Source organism: Manis pentadactyla, chromosome 5, assembly GCF_030020395.1.
Source record: "Manis pentadactyla isolate mManPen7 chromosome 5, mManPen7.hap1, whole genome shotgun sequence".
Lineage (NCBI taxonomy): Eukaryota > Metazoa > Chordata > Mammalia > Pholidota > Manidae > Manis > Manis pentadactyla.
In genome coordinates, this window is record NC_080023.1 from 164,194,991 (window position 1) to 164,218,488 (window position 23,498).

The following is a 23,498-nucleotide window of genomic DNA, read 5'->3' on the forward strand; positions in this document are numbered from 1 at the left end:
CTCACCCAAATCCAGGACTACTTAAAATCCAGTGTCTCTCCACACCCTTCTACAGGAGGGCAGCTAACCCAGTCCCCACTAAGGTTTTCCTCCCTGCACAGCTGACAAATACATGCTGGGGTCTCATACTCCTTGGAGAGAACAAGACAGTTTGAACAAGAACCGTCTATGTTCAAACAGTTTAAACACCTCCCTTGATTTGGCCTTAGCACAGCTGCAGAACAGCTGGGCCCCATCTTGGCAAAGGAGCCTTGGTTTCTTTCCACTCCCTCAAATGAGGACAGGGACCATGTCCCTCTGGTATACTTGGAAAGGTGCCAGGGACTCAGCAGGTACTCCATGCAGGTTCAGGAAACCAAACTATGCTTCCAAATCCCAGCCCTGTGCTTCTCAAACTTAATATGCAAAGGAATCACCCAGGGATCTGGTTAAAATGCAGATTCAGATTCAGTGGCTCCTAGACAGGACTGAGATTCTGCTTTTCTAACAACTCCTAAGTGAGGCCGATGCTGCAGTTGTGGCCCACACTCCCAGGAGCAAGACTATTTTAGCCCTTCGCATTCACTCTCTTTTCTGATTTCTTTGCCTTTCTTGGTTGTGCAAGAAGCCTCCTGAGAAGGTGATAAAAGCTAGTCTCTCTCTCCTTGGAAAAATACCAGACAGCAAATACATACAATATATTGCCTAAGTTTTGAGGCTTGCAGTCCATGGGTTAAAAACCTCCCTTTTGGACAGACAAACCTTAGTTCTCATGGAAAAGAGGATGAAACAGGAGATAGAAGAAAAAGTTCCAGTGGAGTTAGGATGGGTCTGGTCCTAGTTTCACTGTGGACTTCCTTCCTGTGTTACATCATATAAGTTTCTACCTCTGTCTGAGCTTCCGTTTTCCCACAATGAGAGGACTGGACTAGATTATGATGATAAATAGGTTTTCTCTTTTTTACCAACTCTAGTAGCTAAAATAACCCATGTTAAGAATTCTTAGACTGTGTCTGGACCTGGCAGAAAAGGGTGCTGTGATTGACTGGTGATGCCTGTCATGGTCCCAGAAAAGGAAGCCTTAACTGATGGGTGATATCTGCCAAGGTCCCAAGTCTGGAGGCAATGCACTTCCTGCAGACAGCAGCCTACTGTTGAGAGCCCTTCCAGCTGTGACAGTCCACAGCTCATTTACAGTCATCCCAGGCTGGGGAAAGAGAAGTCTAGGCTTGTCCTCAAGGGGGCAGGAAGGGATAATTTTTAAGCTGCTGGCCTCTCAAACCTGCCGCCCTGCAGCCCCCTCTGAGACAAGGTAACAGAATCCCTGCTCATGGCAGAGAAGGACAGTATGTCCTTGTGCTCCCATCCTTGGCTATTTTTAATTCCAAGGACAGAGGCTCAGAGCTGAAATACAGAAGGGCTGTGGTGGGCCACCCAGTCTCCTGAGGGAGGGGAAGCCACCACCCTCCCATGGCTCCATCGTCGGCCAAGTGAGAGTTAAAGCAGGCTGCCAAGGACAGGAGAAGGTCCCTCACCTCCCATGTGAATTCTTCCATGGCTCTGCCCCTCCCTGGTACAACCACAGACCCTCTGCCAGTCCTTATCCCACTACATCTGTTCATTCACGCATCCAGCCCACTCTATGAGCCAGGCCTCGTACAACTGCTCAGGACACAGCACTGAACAAGACAGATGATGGTCCTTCCAGTCCAGAGTGGAAGACAGACCACAGTGGCCTCGCACAATTCCATAGTCACAACCATGGGAAGCGCTTTGAAGAGAACTGCACTGTGATCACGCCCTGCCCCATGCCTGTGAGATCCGAACCTCAAGAGCTAGTGCTCTTCATCTTTCTCTCCCTAGAACCTAAGACCCAGCTGGGCACAGAAGAGAGCTCAGGGAATGTTTGGTGGTTGAGAGTATTACGTAGGAGACATTTTCTGCAGTTTGAGGACACTACAGGAGACTATCTCAGGCTGAATAGCCTGAGAATGTATCCACCTACTCATTCACTCACTCTCAAGCATTTTTTTAGTACCTTCTTATATGTCAGGTACTGCTAGGCACTGGAGCTATAGTAGCAAACAAAATAAAGGAAAACAAACCACCCTCCCGAAGCTCCCACCTAGGAGAGGCAAGCAAACATCAAACAACACAAATGTGTGACGATATGGATGGAGGGTATTAGCAGGCGTTAAAATGGGGATGGGGTTTTCAGCTTTAAGAAGAGGTCAGGGACACCCCACTATGATATGTGGGTAAAGAGGTAAAGGATGGATATGGAGGGAAGGGGTGCAGAACATGCTCCCAATACAGAAAACACAGACACTGAGGCGGATTTAGGTTTGCCAAGCAAGGAGGCCAAGTGGCTGCAGCAGAATGACCAAGGGGGAATGGAATGAGATGAGGGTTGAGATGATGTGGTGGGAGAGGAAGGATAGACTTTGGGACACAGACACAGCTTGCTTTTCCTAAATTGCTAGCACAGGGGCTAAGGGGGGAGTCCATTAACCCTCTACATAATGTTCCCTCCACCCTTTCCACAGGGATTGATGCAAAGCCCACTGAAGGTGGGAGAAAAGACTATTAGCAGAAGACACAGGTTAAATTCCCTCCTCGTCTGTCATCACCTGAGTGGGCTTTAGAAACCCCCTAACACTCTGAGCTTCATCGTCCAAGCAGTAAAAGGTGGGTGATTTTACCACTTAACCCAGCCACTCTGTAAGGCTCAAATATTACTAATGAAATAGACAATAGCAACTACCATTTGGTGAGAACTTTTTCACAATGAACCGCATGACCCACATCAGGGCTAGGCACACATCAAGCACTCAATAAAAACTCTTGAATGTTGACTCTTCCATGTAAATGTTTTACATAGTAGTGATAATAATAAATTCTATGAAATGAGTGCCTTACTACAACACTCAGCCCACATTACACATTACTCAGTCCTTCCAGTGACTGGCGATGTACTATTATTATCCCCATTTAAGAGATGAGGCCACTTGAGGCAGAGAGAGATTAACTCATGTTTCAGGACACAGCCAATAGGGTAGGACAAAAAAAGGGGAGAGTATCTAAATGCAGGCCTATCAGAATTTAAAATCTATGTAGATTTTGTCTCTCACATTAAATAAGTATTTTGTAGACAGCAAAGGACTGTGCAAACTTGATTTTCAGTATTATCACTTTTAGGATTAATGGTGAAGGTGTCTCTGGGCACAAGGGAAGAACAACTAATTGCAGTTGAGCTTCTGCCAATGGAAGGTGAGAGGTGCCAATGCCCTGAGAGGTTATGAGCTCCCTTCACTGTCCTCCAGGGGAGACTGGACTGGGGACCAAAGCATGGTCCCCAGATGGGAGCCCGGCTCAGCACTGTGATGCCAAATATGGTCAAACATCAAAATCACCTGGGGAACTTGTGAAGCAGGAGACTTCCAGGTTCCATCGTAGAGTTTTAATTAAGTGGTCTGGGTTGGAGCTAAGGATCCTGGTTCCAGATGGAAAAGCATGTGCAGAGCAGGTTGAGAATCACTGGACTAGTGCAATGCTGAGCACCCTCCTACCCAAGATTGTTAGGTTCTAGAAGCACTGGGAGCTTCACCAAAGGAACCCACGACATGCCCCCAAGAAGCAAGTGATCACTTAGCAATAATGAAACCTTGTTCTGTGTCAAGCATTATACCCACGGCCCCACAGACTCCTCCTCCTAGGCCACCTCCTCTCTGGGTTCCCTGTCTCCCCCTTCCCTTTTTCAGCTCCAGCAACCCATCTTCCAGCAAGCTTTCCTGACACCCAGAGCTAGGGACCCCTCTTTGGGCTTCCATAATGGCAAGATTTTCATCTGTGGGCATCTGGGTCTATATCTACCTCTGCCATCCTAGGCTGTGACAGGGCTGATGGCTCAGCAAGTCTGTGTGCCCAGCACCCAGGGCCTGGCCCTGTATTGGTGGGCATTTGCAGAGAGGGACTTGCTCTGCTGATGGAGAGATAGGCAGAGGATGGGCAGAGGAGGCAGTGAGAAAAGCAACCTCTGCAGGGAGGAAGTAATCCAGGTCACCAGGTTGGGAGGAAACAGAACTTACAAATTCTCCCTGCCACTGTTCAGAAGCGGCCTGGCCTATTTATAGCTCACAAGCCTTCTGCTTCTTGCATTTAAATGCAGGGCCAGGCATGGAATAAAATCCTGGGTAGGTCTGTCAGTTTTAAATGTTATTTATTTATATTTTTTTACAAGAACAGGAGCAGAAAGCAGGAACAAAAACGCGCCGTGGCCATTAGGGTGGGTTGCCTTGTGTGTCCCGGGCCTGCCCTGGCAAGTCTGTGGCCTTATAGATGGATCATATGCAGTTCTAGACCTGGTCCTGGATACCAGCATGTCCCTGTGGAGACCAGCCTGTGAAGGTCCTTTAAAGGTGATTTTTAAATAGTGGCTTCAGTTTACAAAATAGTATTACAACATGACCCTGCCTTGGTTTAAACACATTCTTCCCCACGTGGGTACACACACACACACACACACACACACACACACACACACACACGCACATATACACAAAACTGGAGAGAAAAAGAACCAATGGTTAAACAGTCTGCTTTTAGATTATAGAATTGGAGTCTTTTTTTTTTTTTTCTTTTTGTGTGCTTTCTCGGCATTTTCCCAAAATTTCCACTATGGGTACACATGGCATATGTGGGGTATGTCAGACTGAAGGAAACCATCTCTGCCCTTTGCTAGGTGTGTGGCCTTAGGGGAGTTGCTTAATTTCCTCATCTGTGAAACAGAAGAGCAACAGGACCTTCCTCAGAAGCTCACTCTGAGGACTGTGAAGGTTACACGACAGTATCCCAGCGTGGCGGCTAGAACACGGTACGTGCTCAGGAAACGCCAGCTAGTGTAACTGTACAAGCATTTGTAACTTGTGAAAGCACAATACTGTTTTAAAAAATTAAAATGATAAACAGTGACTCGAAGTTGAGCAGGAGCCCAGTGAAGGGACTAGACCCTAGCGTGGAAGGGCTCAGAGCCCTGGGTTCCTACCCCAGCCTGGCTGAAGATGCACCAACAACCCCTTTCCTTCCCTCTCAGTCTCACTTTTCCAGCTGTGAAAAGGATGGTGGGTTGGGGGAGTGAAAGGTAAATCCCACTCTTCTCAGCAGGGACCCAAGAGGCCCAAAGACAATGACACAGCTCTAGCCACAGGAGCAATGGGGTCACTCAGCTATCTGCTCTGCTGGTCCTGCCTCGTTGGCTGAGGGAGGCCCCCGACCTATTCCACACCTACCTTCAGTACCCAGCCCACTGGAGCAGGGATCAGTAAATATGTTGACTACATAAAGACTGCTTTGAAAAATGACAAAGGGCAGGGCAGAGCAGTGGTTAGGCTAATAGACTCATGTGCCAAGCAGGACTGCATTTGACCTAACTACTAAATGACCCTGGGCCAAAGACGAGCCTATGCTCTCTGAGACTCAGTCTCCACATCTGTACAATGGGCCTGACAATTGTAGCCCTTCTATTCTGATGTTTCAAGAGGATAATCCGGGAAGAGTGCTCAGAGTTCCTGGCACGTATGAAACACAAAATAAACATTTGCTATCACGAATGAGGATGATTATTAAAACTTTAAAATGACTATAATGATTATCTCAGGATCCCAGAGCATCCAGCACTTTCCCTTCTGGTCTTGCCCCTGCCTCCTCTTTGGTTTGGGTCCACAGGGCCCTGTGAACTAGTAGACAGGTTGCTACCTGCACAAAGGCAGCAAATGCAGGTGGGCACTGGGAGAAATACCTGTTTTCACTTGCCAAGTGGCACACCCTGCTGGCACTGAAGAAGGAGGAGCCTTTTTCTGATTCATCCTCCTATGGGAGGTATACCACTATTTTATTCAATCTCCTGGGGGGAGGTGGGAAGCACCCTTATCTAATTTGTACAAGGGACCGTACAAGCCACGTGCAAGCACCACAGCCCCCATGTGGGACCAGGAGGGAAGGGCCATTCCTGAGCTGCTCTCACTCTCGGTCAGAAAATGATGTAACCCCCTCCCCCAGTATTGTGGGGCTCAAGACAAGAGTGAAATGGAGGCCCTCATACTTATTCTAAATATTTAAAAGTTATAAATCAGGCTATTAAATAAAATATGTTCTATCCTTACACTCTGACACATATGCCTTCGTAATGACCTTGAAGGCCAGAACAGGTTGAAATTTAGCATCCTCAGAGTTCCATGGCTGAATATGGAGGGACCAGCTCTCAGCTGCAGCCTGCCCCTTCTCTCTACCCCCACCCCCCACATATCTAGGGGCCCACTCTGCACTTCTGTGTTCTGTCCTCATGTCCACCAACAGGCACTTTGAGGCCACATGTCAAGGCATCAGTGATGAAGAGAGTCCACCCTCAGGAAGGTGGACGTAGGGAAGGGGTCTGGGCAGAGCCCAGAAGTTGACTCAGAGCTGTTTGGACAGGGAGTTCCAGGGTCTTGCATACCCAGGACATGGCCTAGAAAGAGGGGTCCAAGTGGGCACAGGATCTATGGTACCCCATAGATTCCTCACCTAGTGAGGAGGCCTGGAGGGTAGCCCAGTAAGGCTGGTGACCCCCAATCAGGACCCTTCTTGCCAGTGCAGAGGCAGTAACAACGCAGCCCACAGTTCTACCAGCAGCCAGGTCTACCACTCCCCAAACAGGCTGAGAAAGTGTAGTAGAGCCTGACATGGGTTGACTTTTTTGGACATTGTGGCCCAATTTTTACCAAACCCTTTCACAAATGAAGAGATCTGCCAACCACGTAGGGTTGAGGTGGGCATGAGGTTTCTCTCACTTTCTTCCCTAGCAAGGCCAAGATTTAGGGTTCAGTTTCCCGGGCAGCCCTGGGCATGTAGGCCCAATCCTAGTTTGAGCCCTTTCTGGGCCTGGACATACACAGACCCTACTCACAATTCCTGGCCAGGGGTGGAGTTGCAAACAACCCTTCAAACTCAACCTTTAACTAAAGAGTGGTTTCCCTTAATTTTTTCATTTTCTTTTCTTTTTTTTTTTTTAAGACACAGACATTCACTTCTGGAGAGAAATTATGGGCTTCAAGAGTTCTTGACAAAGAGCTTCATTCCAGAAATATAAAGCCAGCATTTTAAATTTGGTTCTTATTCACTGCTGGAAAGTATTAGAATGAAGATTACAAATTTAATAATGTAACACGGCAGGAATTGGCCCAGCCTTGTCTCCAGGACAGTAATTTGTTCCTGCCTTCAAACCAGCACTTCCCAGCCTCATAGCATCACCACCCAGCCTGGTGACACACTCCTGACTTTTTTGGGTCTTGTGCTCCGGCCCGCACAGCCAGCTCAGACACCAGATCATCACCGCCATGGTCTGAGGATTCAGCCCTTGAATGGTTGGACTCACTTGGGGAAAGTTGTATAACCAAAGGGAATCATCCCTGCACCTCTTGGCTCAATTCTTTCCACCCACAGCTAAAAACATCTTTGCAAACCCCAAATCTGAGTCTGTCACTTCCCTACCAAAAATTCATCAGGGGTGCAACTGTCCTTTAAGCTCAAGTCCAAAATTCTTGACTTTAAGGACCAAGTATGATCTGATTCTACTACTTCAACAACCATAGGCTCCTTTCTCTGGGCTTTCAAAACACCATGTGCCTTTTCTACCACAGGGCCTTTGCACAGCTGCTAATAAAGATTTAATATTTATTGAACTCTGTATGCCAGGCACGTTGTTAAGGGCTTGACAGGTACCCTACCATTCGTTCTCATCCCTACCTGTGAGGTAGGTGGTATAGCCAAGCGGTTAAGCTCAAGACTATAGAGTCAGCTGCATTTGAATCTGCCTCTGCCTCTTTTATTAGCTGTGTGATCTTGGACAATGTACTTCATCTCTCCATGCCTGTATCCTCATCTATAAAACAGGGATAGTGTTAAAAGTAGTTGTGAGATGCGAATGAATTGGTGGAGGTGAAACATTAGAACACGAAGGGCACTGTGTGCTAACCATCATCTCCACTTTACAGAGACAAACAGAAGCACTGAGTGATTAGATAACATGCTTATGGCCACACAACTGCCAGTGGGAGTGTGGTTTTCAGATTCTGAAGCCCTCAGTTTTCACCATGACACATCCATTGTAGGGAAAATACAAAAAAAAAAGCACAACTAGAAAGCAACAACCACCCATAGTCAAAGACTGAGTTTGTCTTGGGTCACCAGCCCCTAGGACAGAGACTGGCCAACAGCAACACCGAGGAAGAAGGGGAGGGGTGGAGGTGGGAGGGAGGATGGAAAGGCGGTGTCTGGCGTTTGGGTCCACCTTTCCCAGATCAGGGCCCCTGGGTGAGATGCAGCGGGAAAGTGACAGAAGCCAGACTTTGCAAATGCTGGAGACGGAAGAGGGAAGTGCCACGTAAACATGCAGGAGGAACAACCAACTCCACCAGAGAGGAGAGGGACGAGCCTCCTGGAGGAGGCGGCCCTGGGGCTCGGGGGGTCCGGGAGGATGTCCCAGAGGAAGGAGTCGCTGAGGCACAGGCCTGGAGGTAGAAGACACAAAGAAGACTGCCAAGAACAGGGGAGCCAGTTTTTGCCCGGAAGTAACAAATGGCTGGCAAGGGGCTCAAAACAAAGGGAAATAGCCTGGCCCCACCCCAAACCGGTGTTCCTGCTCATTAGGCCACCTTCCCCCTAGTATGCTCTCCAGACACAGCCACGCCCCTGAGGAGGCCTGAGCGATACTGTCGGCCTCCAGCCCCACAGCTCTCACCCTGACCATTTCAGGGACCACGGACCTGACCTGCTGCTGCCAGCACTGGTACATCTTGGCCTGAGGGCTACTGCCAGTGGCAGGCTGAGAGCGCGGGAAACAACTCCCCAGCTCCACCCCTACAGGCCTCAACCAATGCCTGGAGCTGGGGTATAAACATCCCAGCTGCTTCACTCCTGGGTGGGATAACTGAGGCGCAAGTTCTACTCCAGGGGTCTGCAAACTACTACCCATGAGCTAAATCTAGCTCACTGCCTCCTACTTCTGTCAATAAAGCTTTATTAGAACACAGCCTCAACCATCCATTTATATAAGGTCTGTGGCTGCTTTCCTGTTTCACCCGCGTAACTGAGCACTTGTGACAGTGACCTTGATGCCCACAAAGACTAAAATATCCACAGTCTGGTCCTTTACAGAAGTTTGCCGAGTTCCGTTCTACAGACTACAGCAAGACTCAACTCCAGTGGCCCCCGGTTGGGGGTCACCTGGATGCTGACACACTGTTTCCTGGCTTCATTCCCTGACTCACTTTCTCACTCCCCTCCTGGAGTTTTATTGATCACCTTGTGAACCGTATGAGCCATGACTGTTTTGATGCTAAAAATGGCAGTTTTGTGTGGTTCAACCTAATCCTTATACTCAAATTCTTGTTCAGGGGGGAAGGCAAACTAGGACAGCAGGGCAAGTCACTGTGCCCATTGTACAGACAGGCCCTAGTCTGAGATCGTTCCCTGCACACACACTGCAGAGGTCAGCTCTAGTTTTGGCCTCCCCACCCGCCCCAATCAAAGACTTGCCAAGGCCTAGGCAACATGACAACACCTGCTGGGTCACCTTACAGCCATGGAGTTGTTCATCCAAAGAGGAAATCAAGGCTCAAAGAGAAAAATGACTTGCCTAGGGTCACTCTGCTTGGCAAATTGGCAGAAATGGGGTCTCCAATCCAGGTATTCTTAGGACAAATCCAGGGCTTTTTCTATGACAAATAAACTATTCCTTAATCTTTCACCTCAGGTAGCCTGTTGGGGCCTCTGCCAAGCTCTCCAGAAACAGGAACAATTTTCCATAAGGATCAGGTGAGATCAAAGAGACAGAAATGTTCTGTCAGACCCAAAGGGATCTATGTTTGCAAGGTGCAATGAGAAAGAAATCAAGATAGATACCTTTCAAAAAGGTACTTGGAAAGAAGCCCACGAGGAAGCAGGGAATAGACACATATGTCCATGAAAAAAATTAAAGGTAGTATAGAATGTTGGAAAGACCACTGGTGTTGGAGGCTGGCCTGGGTTTGAAGCCCTGTCCTATTCCTCACTGGCTGTGTGACCTTGGCACACCTCATGGGACTACAGACGGGGTGTATCTGTGGGCTCTGGCTCCCAGGTGCCTCTTCTTCGGAGAACTGCTCTTAGCGGATGGGAGCTGCCTGCCCCAGAAGTTGTATGTCCCCACCTAAGGGGCTGCTGATGGCCAGTAAGTGGCCAATATGGTAGTACAGAAGGTTGAGGGGCTCTGTGATGCTGTCTACTCTCCAGAGCTTCCCATAGATCAGGCTTGGCTGCATCCCTCTCACTGGTCTCACCTGAGAGCACTTGACAGCATGTCACTGCATGTCTCAGGCTTACAGGGGAACAGGATGGAGGGCCTTTCCCATCTTCTGTATTCTTTTCAACTTGAAGACCACTGGGAGGAGTCTAAGAACACCACACATGGTATGTAACTCCCTCACTGGCACACCCCCGATTCCCATAGGACCAGGCTTCCCAGTTTGGGGCTCCCCCTCCCAACCCAGCAACCCAGCAGAAGTTGGGCAGAAGTGGCAGCCTCGTGGGGTCGGATGGCACAGGGGTGGCTGGGCCTAGGCTAGAGCAGGCCCCAGAGGGAGCGGGTCCAGCCTTGGTGCTGGGCCTAGGAAGATGAAAGATGTTTCTCAAGAAAGTTGCTGATGAACTAATTAATTGCCATTACCGGCCCCAATTAGTGACATATCCTCACAGCCACTACCCCAGCAACTCCAGGTGGCATTTCCAGGGACACCGAGTGCTAGAAAACACAGGGTATAGACTGGAAGCCTCAGTTGTCAGTAGAGTCCAGTGTGGTCCCCTTGGCGCACCAGGGGGAAGAAGAAAAGCCCCATCCTGGAATCCAGAAATATCAGTTCAATTCCTGGCTTTGCCACAGAACTGCTGTGAGGCTTGGGCCAAACCATGCGATCCATCTCTGGGCCTCAACTGAAGATGAGCAGATGACCTCGGAGATACTTCCAGCTTGAAGGCTCTGAGACGGTAATGGTTAACACCCTCGACACGCTTTTAGTGTGTGCAGGCTCTCTGCAAAGCACTTCATAAATATTTATTCATTTAATCCTCCTGACACCTTCAAGGCAAAGAGAGGCTGTTATTAGCCCAATTTACAGTTGAAGAAACTGAAGCTCAGAGAACTTGAGTAACTTGATCAAGGTCACAGAGCCAATAAATGGCAAAGCCAGGATTCAAAGCCAGGCCACCTGGCTGCCGAATTCACATTGTGACCAATACCACACTACGCTGCCTGGAATAATCTGGCCACTCTTGAATCCTCACAGTGCCTGGCACAAGGATGTGCACCATCGTAAGTGCTTAATGAGAATTTGATAATTGGAAAATACAGAAAAAACTGGTAGCTTAAAGACCATAATGGTGGTTTGTGGGAGTGGGACTGGGCAGCTGCGGTGTGGGGGGACCGATGTTTTCTTGGGTGTCCTTTAGTGTTTGGCCTTTTCACCATGTAACATGTTATCATCAGTAACAGCAGACAAAGGGCTGTGAGGGCTGGAACAGTGTTTGTACGAGGCAGGGCAGAGGGCAGAGGTGCTGGGGCACTTTTCACTGGATATTTTTTGTACTTGTAAAATGTTGTACCATCTGTATATATTAGTTAATCTGCGTAATACTTGTTCTTATTAAAATTATCCAAAGACCAATCAGCCAAGGATCAGCTAGAGAGAAACTCTGGCAGAAGGGGACACTCTGGGGATGAAAATGGCTAGAGAGTGGCTATAGCAGGGTCGGGGAGGAACCCAAAGGAGATGGGGGCACAGACAAGTATCCTCTGTTTTCTGGGAGACTCCGGTTGTATCCAAGCCAAGCCCATTAGACCAGCACTCTGCAGATGCGATTCTGTGGCCCAAGACAGGGGGAATTGGCAAATGGAGGGGCTGAGAGTCGGTGGCTGAACGGAGATGTCTTCTCTGGACTCCTCATGTAGCCTCTGGAGGTCCACTGGGCACATAGTAAACACCAACTATCCAGATCAGAACCAGGAGTCCCAACCCAGGCAGGGTGCTCCCACTACTCCACCCTTCCCGGCACCCAGGAAGTTGACAACAGCAGGAAATGCCATAGCTTCCATCCCCTGGATGCCTACTATGGGTAGTACGTACCTTACCTCTAATTCTTAACAAGATAGATGTTATTCACTCTATTTTGCACAGGACAAGGCTCAGGCCCAGAACAGTTACACGTCATAATCAAGGGATACAGCTAGTACCATGGCAGATTCTCAAACCCAGGTTCGTGGGCCTGCAAAGTCCATGCTCTTTTGCTACCCCAAGCACCCCTCTCAGAGAGCATTTCTCATTTAGGACAAGTTCCACTGGAAACTATTTGTAAATGCTTTTGTCTTCTGAGTTTTTTGAGACTGTATGGAAAACTGATCACATCATAATGTTTGTCCCCATGCCTCCCATCTGAGCTAAATCTCACCCTTTTCTAGAAAATTACCAGCAACCCTTCTTAGAAGCATCTAAATAAACTGACTCAGTAAACTACCTCAGTAGCATTTCCCAGCATTTTGCCCCTTTTTGTTGATGATTCCTTTGATTTATTTCTTCCCCGCAGAGGCCTGTCCTCAAATGAACCTCCTGGTTTTAACACAGCCCTGCCCTTTCCCCAGTGCAGGGAAGGGGCTGCATCCTGCCCCCTCTGGAAAAGGTGCCAGACCCAAACCCCTCAGAATCCCCAGGGCTGTCTGAGTCCAATATCCCACAGAAGGATATCATGGCCCAGTGTGTCACTCATCTTGACTCATTCATCATTTATACAGATGACTTCCAAAAGGATTTATGGGGTTCTACACATTCAACCTGGTACCAAGCAGGCAGCAGCTGAGGCTCATTTGATCTGAGAGCACCTGAAGACTCGACCCAGGTACTGGATTTGGTAGTCAGTGCCCCAGCACCTAAGACACAGGTAGTCGGGAGACATCCCAAGGTGAGAAGAACCCTTTATTTCCCTCTAGCTTGTTTCTCTAACCCAGGGGTTTTCGAGGTAGGGTCCCCGGAATAGCATCAGTATCAGCATTATGTGGGAACTTCTTAGAAATGAGCTTTCGGGTCCCACTCCAGACCCAAGAGAAACTCTGGGCTGGGCCCAGCAATCTATCTCTTAACAAGCCCCGTAGGCGACTCTGACCCATTCAAACCAACAGGAATACCCACAACAACGTAGCAGCCACCACTAACTGAGCATCTACTATGTGCCCAGCATTAAACATGCAATCCCATTGGTCCTCATAACCAAGGAACCCTTAACTACACAGGCCCCAGCTCTGAGCGAGGTGCGTTCTGTGCATCATGTCATTTGTCCCTCACAACAGCCCTTGAATGAACTTACTATTATTATGCTCTCATTGTATGGATGAGGAAATGGAGCCCTGAGGAAGTGAAGCCACTTGCCCAATGTCACACAACTTAGAGGTGGCAGAGGCAGGATGAAAATTCAGGTTTGTCGGAGTCCCAAGCAACATTCTTTTTGTCCCACCATGGAAGCTCCCCAGTGTCTTTCACAGCTATGTCATCCTGAAAAGCTACAAAGCTCAGTCAGGTGAGGCTCAAGGAGGGGAGCATGGGCAGAAAGAGCCCTGTGCAGATCCCACAGTACCTTCCAGCTACAATGTGAAAGGGCCACGGATGCGTTTAAAGGCACAGCCATGTGTGTCTGAGGAACGAAAGAGACAGGAATGCAGGAGTGAGTTCTCGGCCTTTCTCTGAATTTTCCCAGCTGGAGGCCTTTTCTCTTCCCACTCTGGACCTCCGTTTCCCCACCTAATACAAGACTGAGTGACCTGCCTCTGGCTTCCTTCTCTGACCCCATCCCCTCACCCACTCTCTCTAACCATGCTGGTCTGCTTTCTGTTCACCAAACACCCAAACTCACACAGACCTCAGGGCCTTTGAACCAGCTGTTCCCTCTGCCTGGCTCACTCTACGTGCTCATACTCCCATTGCTGGCTCTTAGTCATCTGGGCCTCAACTCGGATGTCACCTTCTCAGTGAACCTTTCCTGACTATATTACTTAATGTTATCTGCTATTCCATCAACCTGTTTAATTTTCATTCCACTTAACACAAACTGAAATCACTTATTTTTTAATTGCTTAACTGTTTATTGTCTGTCTCCCCCACACCAGAACATAATTCCATGAGAACAGAAACTGGGATTGGCCAGTAGCCCTGGAAGGGGGTCACAGTGGGTACCCTGTTTTATGATAAATCTCCAGAACCCAGAATGCTGTTTGACACTGAGCTGCTAATTAAATATTAGCTGAATGAATAAATACCACATAAGAAAACCTGGGCTCAGAGGTCAGAGCCCTGGATCCTTATCATATGATCTTGGCAAGCCATTCTGCCTCTGTAAGCCTCAGTTTCCCTCCTTGCCCATGAAGAAAATGGACTATATAGTCTCCAAGGATCCTTCTAAGACTGCTTGGAAGTCTGCAACTCTTCGAAAGCCAGGCCTGGAACCCACCCGGCTGGTCCATCCAGAAGAGGCAGCTGGCCCCTCCCCACCCCCACCTGTGTCCCTGCCCAGCCACACAGTCATCTCACTCCCCCATTGCAGAAACTGTTAATGAAGTGCACTGCTAAAAGCAGTTACAATTACGGGGGCTAAGAATAAGGCGCTGACATCAGCCTCGTCAGTTTCCGAGTGAATCAGAAGGGTTGGGGGGAGGAAGGAGAAAAGGGGAGGGGGGACGCTCTGGAGCTGTCAAGTGGAAATAGCACAGCGTTAAATATAATCCAGCATTGGCCTACATTGGTCTGAAGAGGCAGGTGATGGCTCAGCCCCAAGGGCCAGGGCAGACAACTGGATTCTTCAAGGAGGCCAGGCAGCTGGGTGATGGAGATCACCTAGGAACTGATGGGCAGGAAGGCATTCCGGCAGGCAGGCCCTGGAGGGATCCACCTGAATCTGTACAGACCCCCACACTCTGGCCTTTGTCATTTGCTGTTCTGACAGCACAAGCATAGCCCTGGTGTGGTGGTTGGGGGGAGGGTACACACAGCCCTTTCCCACCTGGAATCTCATTTCCTGCCAAAGAGGCAGAGGGTGACCTCTGGAGTCAAACACACCTGGATTTGCCTTACCACTGTGCAACCAAGAAAGTCATTAAACTCTCCAAGCTGCTGGGCTTTTCCTCATCTGCAAAATGGGTACATCTACAACAAGAGCTGCCTTTCTGGTTGCTATAGGATTCAGTGAGATCACAGAAAGCTCTGAGCATAGCTGAGCAAACCGTTCAATCATTTTATTTTTACAACTCTGAAATGCTCAGATGCCCAGGTGAGGAAACTGAAACCTGGGAAAATTAAAGGACTTGCCTGAGGCCCCAGAGCCAGTGGAGTCAAATCCAAGCCGGGTGGAGTAAACTGAGAGGGGGAGGGAGAGAATTCCAGTTTGGTCACTCCAGGTGATGGGGGTTGGGGAGGTATACCTGGAGTTCCAACAGTAAGACAGTAGGATTGGCCAGCAGCCCTGGAAGGGGTCATGCCGGGTACAGATTACAGTGGGGGTGGTGTATGCACACTTTTAAACATTCTCCAAAACTGGCACCTTTCCAACGATTCTTGAAAGAAACACTAAAGAGAGGGTTGTTAAGGCCATAATGAAAAGACCTTAGAGGCAAAGTGAAGGGAAAGCCCTGGGACAGGAGGGAAGGTCCACAGACATGGAGGAGCCCTCCTATGTTGGCTTTCCCCCACACCTCCCCCTGCCCTCACTCAGCCGTCAGTGGGAGCAGGCTCCCCCGCAGGGACAAGGTGGGTGGGGAGGCAGGCAGAGCCTCATCCTTAACCGGAAACAAGCAGATGGACCCTCCTTCCCTCTTCCTGCTAAACAGAACCAGGTGGGCCTCTGGAAGCTGCAAATGCGTGGAAGTCAGAGCCATGAGTCTGACAGCTTAGGGACAGGGCAGAGAGGGTGCCTGACAGAATTTAAGGAAAGCATCCGAGCAGATCCCTAGGCCAGTGATCTGTGCAATGAGGGGAAGGGGAAGATTCCCACATAGCTGTTTTTCTGAGATACTTCTTTCAGGATCATTTGATTAAGATAAAGTAGTCTGGGTTGACACTCTCATCTCATCCTGCATCTTGAATTATGGGAATAATTGGTTCAATTCTTTAGCATGCCTCGGTTATCCAAATCTAGAAGAGTTCTGCCCAACTTCCAACACATAATGGAGATTACAGCACTTCGTGGTAAACTGGAGGAGGGGACAGGGGAGGCAGGAAGGGACCCGCCCTAGCAATGAGGGTGCGAATGGAGGCTTCAAAAACCTTAACCTCATGTGCCCAAGTGGCCCTGATACCAAAGAATATTTTAAGGCCTTCACCTAACCATTCCCCTGGTCCACCTAGCCCCAGCCCCACTCTAGGGCTGAGGTACTTATTCCTTTCCCACCATCTCAGGGGAAAGGCATGGGACAACAGGACATTTCATTTCCCAGAAAAAGCTTAGGTCAAATTTCAAGGACAAAAGTTAGCATTTGGTCTAGAAAGAAAACTCTTCCATATGGAGTAAACTGGGGGGAAGGAGGACGAATTCCAGTGCGGTCATTCCAGGTACCTGGGGTAGGTGTGGGCACTGGAACTCTGATTCCCCCTGCTGCGAACTGTCTGGCAGGATATAAGCATCTGCACTTCACAACCCAGGAGAAGTAACTCAGAAAAGCTCCTCCATTCCCACTCTGTCCAAAAACAAGGGGAGAGGGCTTTGGTCCTGGTTTGTGGGACCCATCCACCATGTCACCTTGCCCACTGATATGGCCTGGGTGGAACAGGGTGGTGCCATGAAGGGCTTTCCAGCCCAGAGATGTGGTCCAAACCGCTAGGAGGACCGGTAGCCGGCCCCTGTTGCCATGGCAACTTCCTCCCTGCGCTGGATCGAAGCATCCTATGGGCAAATGGGAGCTGGCTGTTCCAGCTTCTCCGCCCTTCTCCCGGGAGGGGGAGAACTAGATGCTGAAGCCAGGCACTCAGGGACACCATCCTTAATTCCAGACCCTGATGTAGCAACCCCCTTTGGCATTTGCTAGAAACTGGGGACACCCCTGCTTCCCAGCAGTGCCCCAGGCAGAGTGGCAGGGCTGGGACTGTGGATGTTAAGGAATATTAACTCTTAAGAAAGAATAGGGAAAACAGGGAGCTGGACTGCTCCCCACCCTCTTGTTCCACATGCATGTCAAGTCCCCCAAATCCCCATCTTTAAACCATATCTAAGAAGGAGAGTCCAACTCTGTGTTAACAGTTATAACAATACAATAAAATTCACTTATAAAAATTATAAAAGCTAACATTTTGAGACTCGGGCTTCCCCCTCCCAAACCCACAGATAATTTTTTCTACAGTCATACTCAAAAACAAGTCTCACTTGGTAACAAGATAAATAGCTAACAGGGATAACAGAGCATACCTGGTGCCAGGTACTTAGTGTTCTAAGCCCTTTGTGAAGTGCAAACAGTGTAATAACCAAAAGTACAGGTGCTTGGGTCAGACTGCTTAAATTTCAAATCCTGATTCCCTCACTTCCTGGCTGAGTGACCTAGAATGAGTCATGTCTCTGTGCCTCAGTTTTCTCTTCAGAAAATGGGGACATTAAATGTTAATTTTACAGGGTTGCTATGAGGACAGAATTAACATAATGTATTTTAAATGCCTAGGAGGATGCCTTGCAAAATGGCAATCATTTAAAAATGTTGACCCTATGACCCTAGCAGTCCATGCTGTCATTTTCTTCCACCTGTGTCTAACTCCTCCCCAGTTACACACCCAGTGCTATCAAGGTTGAGCCATGAGAACACAGTCACAAAAATGCCCTCAAGTCCATGCCCTCTCTAAAGCCTCAGCATCTTTATGAAAAGGCAGCAAAAGCAACTTAAGAAATGAGTTCAGAGTACATGAGGGAAGATGCTCCTTCTGGAATTCTAGGAATCTAGGATGACGAGCATCCTGAGCCCCAGGGTGGCTGGAAAGGGGTGGGAGGTAGCAGTGGCTGCCATTGCACACAAAATGCCCAAGGCTCCCAAGCCCGAGGCAGGAAAGTGCTCTGGCCCAGTTAAGGCTAATGAAATAGTCTCCTCACACGGTTTCTTAGGAAACCAGCTGAAGGGTGGCGTGTAAGCCCTGAAGATGGCTCTGGCTCAATCTGGTTGACAGAAAAGATGCATTTGACAGAAGTCAGAAGCAGCTCCAAAGAGGAAGCACCTAGATAAGCCAGAAGCCCGTCAGGGACACAATTCTGAGCCACCAGGGCCAGCCGTGCATTTAATGGGCCAAGGTAGGGAGCAGAGGAGAGGAAGGTGGAGCAAAGCCAGTTCTGACAGCCTTCCGACCGAAGCAGTCTTCGTCCAGTATCCGAGAGATTATTCAAACTGCTTTTAGAAATTAGTTCAACACAATGCTGTTCAATAAGAATAAATCCAAAAGGCTTGTTTTTCTTAGGAGAAAATGAATGGCTTTAAGAAGAACAAGAGCACCGAGACAACATTCCCTACTTCCGATTTTCATCAGACACTCATTAGTCTTCCGGAAATGAAACTTGACTTTCTCCCTCCCCTTCCCAAACTCAAAGCATCCCTTAAGATGAGCAGACAGTCAGCTACAAGATGCCCAAATCAGACTCCTGGCTGTCAGCTTCTCCCTGGGGCTTCCTCACCTGGGAACCATTTTCTACCCAGTGAGATTTGGCTTTTTAAAAAATTCACTTTCAGAGAGAGGGCTAGTGGTTTATTGGAAAGGGAACCAGAAACCTGATTTTAGTTTTGGCTCTGTGCCTGCCTTGCTGGGTGACCTTGGGTTACACCACACACCACACACACACACACACACATACACACACACACACCACACCACACCACACACACACACACACACACACACACACACACACACACATCCACCTGGGGGCAAAAAGGGGTTGGACAAGATGATTTCTAGATCTCTTCCAAGGGAAAAGCTTAATAATTTGAAGACACCTCCTGGAAAAAACATCAGGTAGGCCTTTAAAAAATCTATAATGAAGTTATCTCTCAGAGCAAGTCGCCAGAAACCAGCACTAATGACCAAGGAATCTGACCCATGACATGGAGGGTGAATCTGGAGAACAATATAACTCTCCCTGCCACTGATGCTGCTACAAACCCGTGCTCCTACCCAGCCTGGTTCTTGAGACCCAAGTGCTGTTGAACTTCAGGAGAGTCTCCGAGCATCAAGGGAGGGCTAGGGGAGCCAGCTCACCTAGGCTGGTGGGCTCCTCCCCCCAGCCCCCTTGCTAGCCTAATTTCCTCTCTCTGATTTTGCTCCAATGGAGGTCACTGTGTTAGAGCCCCTCCATTCCTCCTCCTTGTCCTGTCCAGAATAATACAACCTCCCTCAGCAACATCAAGTGGAATTTAAGCCTCTGTGCCTCAGTTATTTTTTCTGTAAAACAGTGATTCTGTAAAATGGCTCTGTAGTAACCATCTTTACCCCACCCTCATCTCCAGCAGCAAAGACAGGTCTATCAGGGGGTCTGCCTTACATATCCCCATTCATTCTCTTGGCCAACAAATTCTTCCGGAGAACCTTCTCCACATTTCCCCACGTGCCTCCTGCACCAGCAAGAAGACATGAGTACCTTTCACCCACCACTCCATCCCATCGCTTATCGGACAACTGGTTGACCAGACAAGGGTCCCCACAAGGCTGGGAGTCATAAATAGGACCCACGAACTTCCTAAAACTGAGAATATTTTGTGGATGGTGCATACATGTATCTTTGGGAGAGAGTGCACATTCTCATCAGGTTCTCAAAAGTGTCCATGCAACCATTCTGCTCCTCCCCATCACATCCACCCTTCTCCCTTTTGTCCCCTCACTGAATTCAAACACTGTCAGATTTTCAGCTTACAAAACACTTTTCACTCCAGCTTTGTGCCTGAGGCACTGTCATCCCATTTTACAGATGAAGATATAGAGGCTAAGGGTCGCACAACTAGCCCAAGGTCACAGCTAGTAAGTGCAGGAACGAGACTGGAACTGGATTCTGACTTCTAGTCTGGTGCCCTTTTGGGGAACTCTCACCCATGCCCTCCAGCCACCCCACCTTTTGATATATTATTCTCTTCCCCACCACAGAACGAGATCTGGAGCCCTCATGTTCCCTCTGCCTGGTCCCAGAGCCCCAAAGAGCAGGTTCCCTACATTTCTCTGCCCCTTGGACTCCAGCTGAAGTTGCCAGCCGGCCTGGGAGCGGGAATTTTGGGTTGCTGAATGGTGGCCACGTTCAGCCCACCTAGGAGGGTTACTCCAGGGACAGGAGCACCGAGATCCGGGCACGCTCCTGAGGGCATGCAGGTGTGGAGTTGGCACCGCCCTACACCTCCCTCTGAGATAAGCAGGGAGGAAAGGCCATCACAGGCTGGTCCCCTGGCAGTCCGCCCCAATCTGATAAGAATCAGGAGACTGATGCCCTCACCTCCGAAGGACTGGGTCGAGAGACCTATGGGGAAGCCCAAAGCCTGGGCGCTGGGCGGGGGTCTTGGGCAGGAAGCCTCTTGATGCAGCCAAGACAAAGATGGAGCGGTAGGGCCTGCGCGCCACCTCCAATGGCGGGGGGCGGGTCGGCGCCCCCAGGGTGAGGCAGCCAAAGCCCCGGGTTTGAGAGGGGGCAAGTACAGGAGACTCAGAGAGGGTAGGAGGTCGGATCTGGGGACCAAACCGAGGATTTGCGGTAGGCGCAGGTGAGTAAGGAGAGCTAGGTCCTGGCGACCCAAAGGGCCCACCTGCGGGAAAGGGGTGAATGCAGATGACCTATGGGTCCCTGGCGGGTGGCGGGTGGCGGAAGGCCAGAAGACACCACGTCCTGGAGACCCCGGGGCATATCCCCGAGCGGCCTGGTGATGGGAAGGAGAGCGGCCACCTCTAGGAGCGCGCCGGCCCGGGGAGGGGTCCTCGGGCTCTGGCTCTCGGGACAGCCCCCGGGACCGGGTGCGGGCCGCGCGCTTACCTGCGTCCTCGTCGTCGAAGGAGTTCATGCACGGGAAGTAGATGGCGAGCGCCTCGAAGGAAGCGGACAGGCTGAGGCGGCTCTGCGAGCGCTCCATGCCCGCGCCGGCGCCGGGCGCCTCGGCCGCGGCGGCGGCGGCGGGCGGCTTGGGCAGCTTGGCCGCCCCATTCTTGACGCGGAGTACGGCGCGCGGCGTGGTGGCGGCGGCCCGGAGCCAGGCCGGGGCTCCGCGGCGGGGCTGGCGGGCGCGGCGGGGCCGGCGTGCGGAAGGCGGGCGGGCGGGCCGGGAGCTGGCGACGCGCGATGCTCCCGGCGGCGGAGGTGCTGGCGGCGGCAGTGGCGGCGGCGCGGCGCGCTCTGGCCGGCGGCGCCCCCCGCCGGCCGCGCAGGGCGGGCTCGGAGCCGCCGCCGCAGCCAATCGGCGCCGCCCGGGGGAGGAGGCGCCGCGCGCCGGGGCCTGGGAGCCGGGAGGACGCGGGCGGGGCGCGGGGTCCCTCCTCGGCGCCCCGCGCCCGGCAGGCGTGCGCGCCCCGGGGAGGAGCCGGCGACCGACTCTCCGCGCCCTGGCCCAGGGCCTTGCCCCCTCTCCGCCCCAGCCTCCGTCCTCAGCCTCAGACTCGGGGGCGGGCGCCCAGTCACAGACCGAGACAGGCCTCCGCCAGGAACCCAGACCCGCTCAGAAGGGGCACGGTGAGAGCGCACGCCCCTCAGCACTCAGCCTGCCACACAGAGACCCTCGGATTCCCGCAGGGACCCACAGAGAGGCTCCAACAGGCACCCGCATAAAGGCAAGATAGACCGCAGACACCTCCAGGGTCACAACGCACCCGGAGAGGTTCACCCACAGACACCCTCAGACAGACCCCAGACAGCCATGGGCCCCGCAGGTAGACATACCCACAACCACACACAGACTCATCCTGAGGCCAGCAGACACACTCGACTGACAAGCACAGACACCACTGGCCACACAGGAAGACCCACACAAACCCATGGAGAAGTTCAGACCAGCATGCACACTCATGCACCCACGCTAGTCACAGACACACACACTCAACACACACGCAGATGACACACTCTCAGACCTGCACACAGAGACACTTAGGGCCCCTCTGTCATTGACCCCCGCCCACAGCACTGATCAACACATACTCACAAAGATGGGCAAACACTGTCAGACTCACACACAGACCCAGAGATACACTCAAACACACTTCAGTGGGCACAGATACTCACACCAAGACACAGGCATACAAACTCAGGCACTCCCAGTGACGGGTACCCTATGCACAGACCCCTCAGACTCACACACAGGCCCAATAAGACACACTCTGCCAGTCTCACACTCTCACATATACACCTCCAGGGGCCCACAGTCCTCAGACTACACACACACAGACTCAGACACTCGACGCACCCCCACCCCACCCATGAACCCAATCACAATCAGAAACCTGAACTCCATTCCCTAACACAGGACACCTGAAGTCCCCATCCAGTCAATCCTTAGACATCTAACCTCGGCCAGCTGCTCCCACACCCTCCTTACGAAGTAGCCTGGTGAGATGGCAAGATCCCAGAGTTTGAGTCCCAACTGGGGCACTGTCCTTCTGTGGTGGCGTAAGGCAAAGCCCTTTACCTCACATACCTGTTCCCTCATCTCTACCATGAAGATGGGACCCTATGTTTTGGATGGTTGTGAGAATCAAGTCAGATAATGTGCGTTAGTTTGCTGTTGCTGCATAATTAACTAAGAGGCTTAAACACAACACCCATTTATTGGTTTAAAATTCTGTAGGTTAGAAGTCTGAGCTGGCTAGAGGGTTCTTTGCTTAGGACTTTACAAGATATCAGCCAGACTGGACTCTTACCTGGAGGCTCTGTAGAAGATTCTGCTTCCAGACTCCTTCAGGTTGTTGGCGGTATTTGGTTTCCTGTGGCTCGAGGACTGTGGCCCCTGTTTCCTTGATGGCCATCAGCCAGGATTTGCTCTCAGCTCCCGGAGACAGCTGTCTGGTCCTTCTTTGCTCATGGTCTCCTCTGTCCTCAAGGGCGGCATGTGGATGCCAAACGCTTCTTGTCCTCTGCATCTAATTCCCCTTCTGCGTACTAGCCTGAGGAAACTCTGCTTTTAAAGTGCTCTGCAATTGGATTAAGTCCACCCGGATAATCTCCCTTTGTGGTATAAAGGATATAATCGTAGTAGGGGGGTCTCCTCATTGCCACAGCTTCCACCCACACTCAAACAGGAGGGGCTTTTACCAGGGGGAGGACCTTTGGGGTCATTCTTGCCATTCTGCCTACCACAATATGTAAAACAGCTAGCACAGTGACTGGCACAGGTAGGTGCTCCTGATCCCTCTCCCTTCCCAGGTACCAGGCCTAGACCTTGAAAACAACCTGGTGTGGTGGTGAAAAGCCCCTGCTCTTGGTCACATCGT

General features: G+C 50.6%; 1 protein-coding gene across 1 annotated transcript in view; it reads right to left on the bottom strand.

Annotated features, from left to right (window-relative positions):
- RIMS4 (regulating synaptic membrane exocytosis 4) overlaps positions 1-21,372 on the bottom strand; it is a 56,787-nt gene extending 35,415 nt beyond the window's left edge. Inside the window, exon 1 of the mRNA XM_036902186.2 lies at positions 21,058-21,372. Coding sequence (XP_036758081.1) covers positions 21,058-21,154 — 97 coding nt within the window. The 5' untranslated portion in view covers positions 21,155-21,372. The remainder of the gene's footprint in view (positions 1-21,057) is intronic.
- Positions 21,373-23,498: the final 2,126 nt, after the last annotated feature.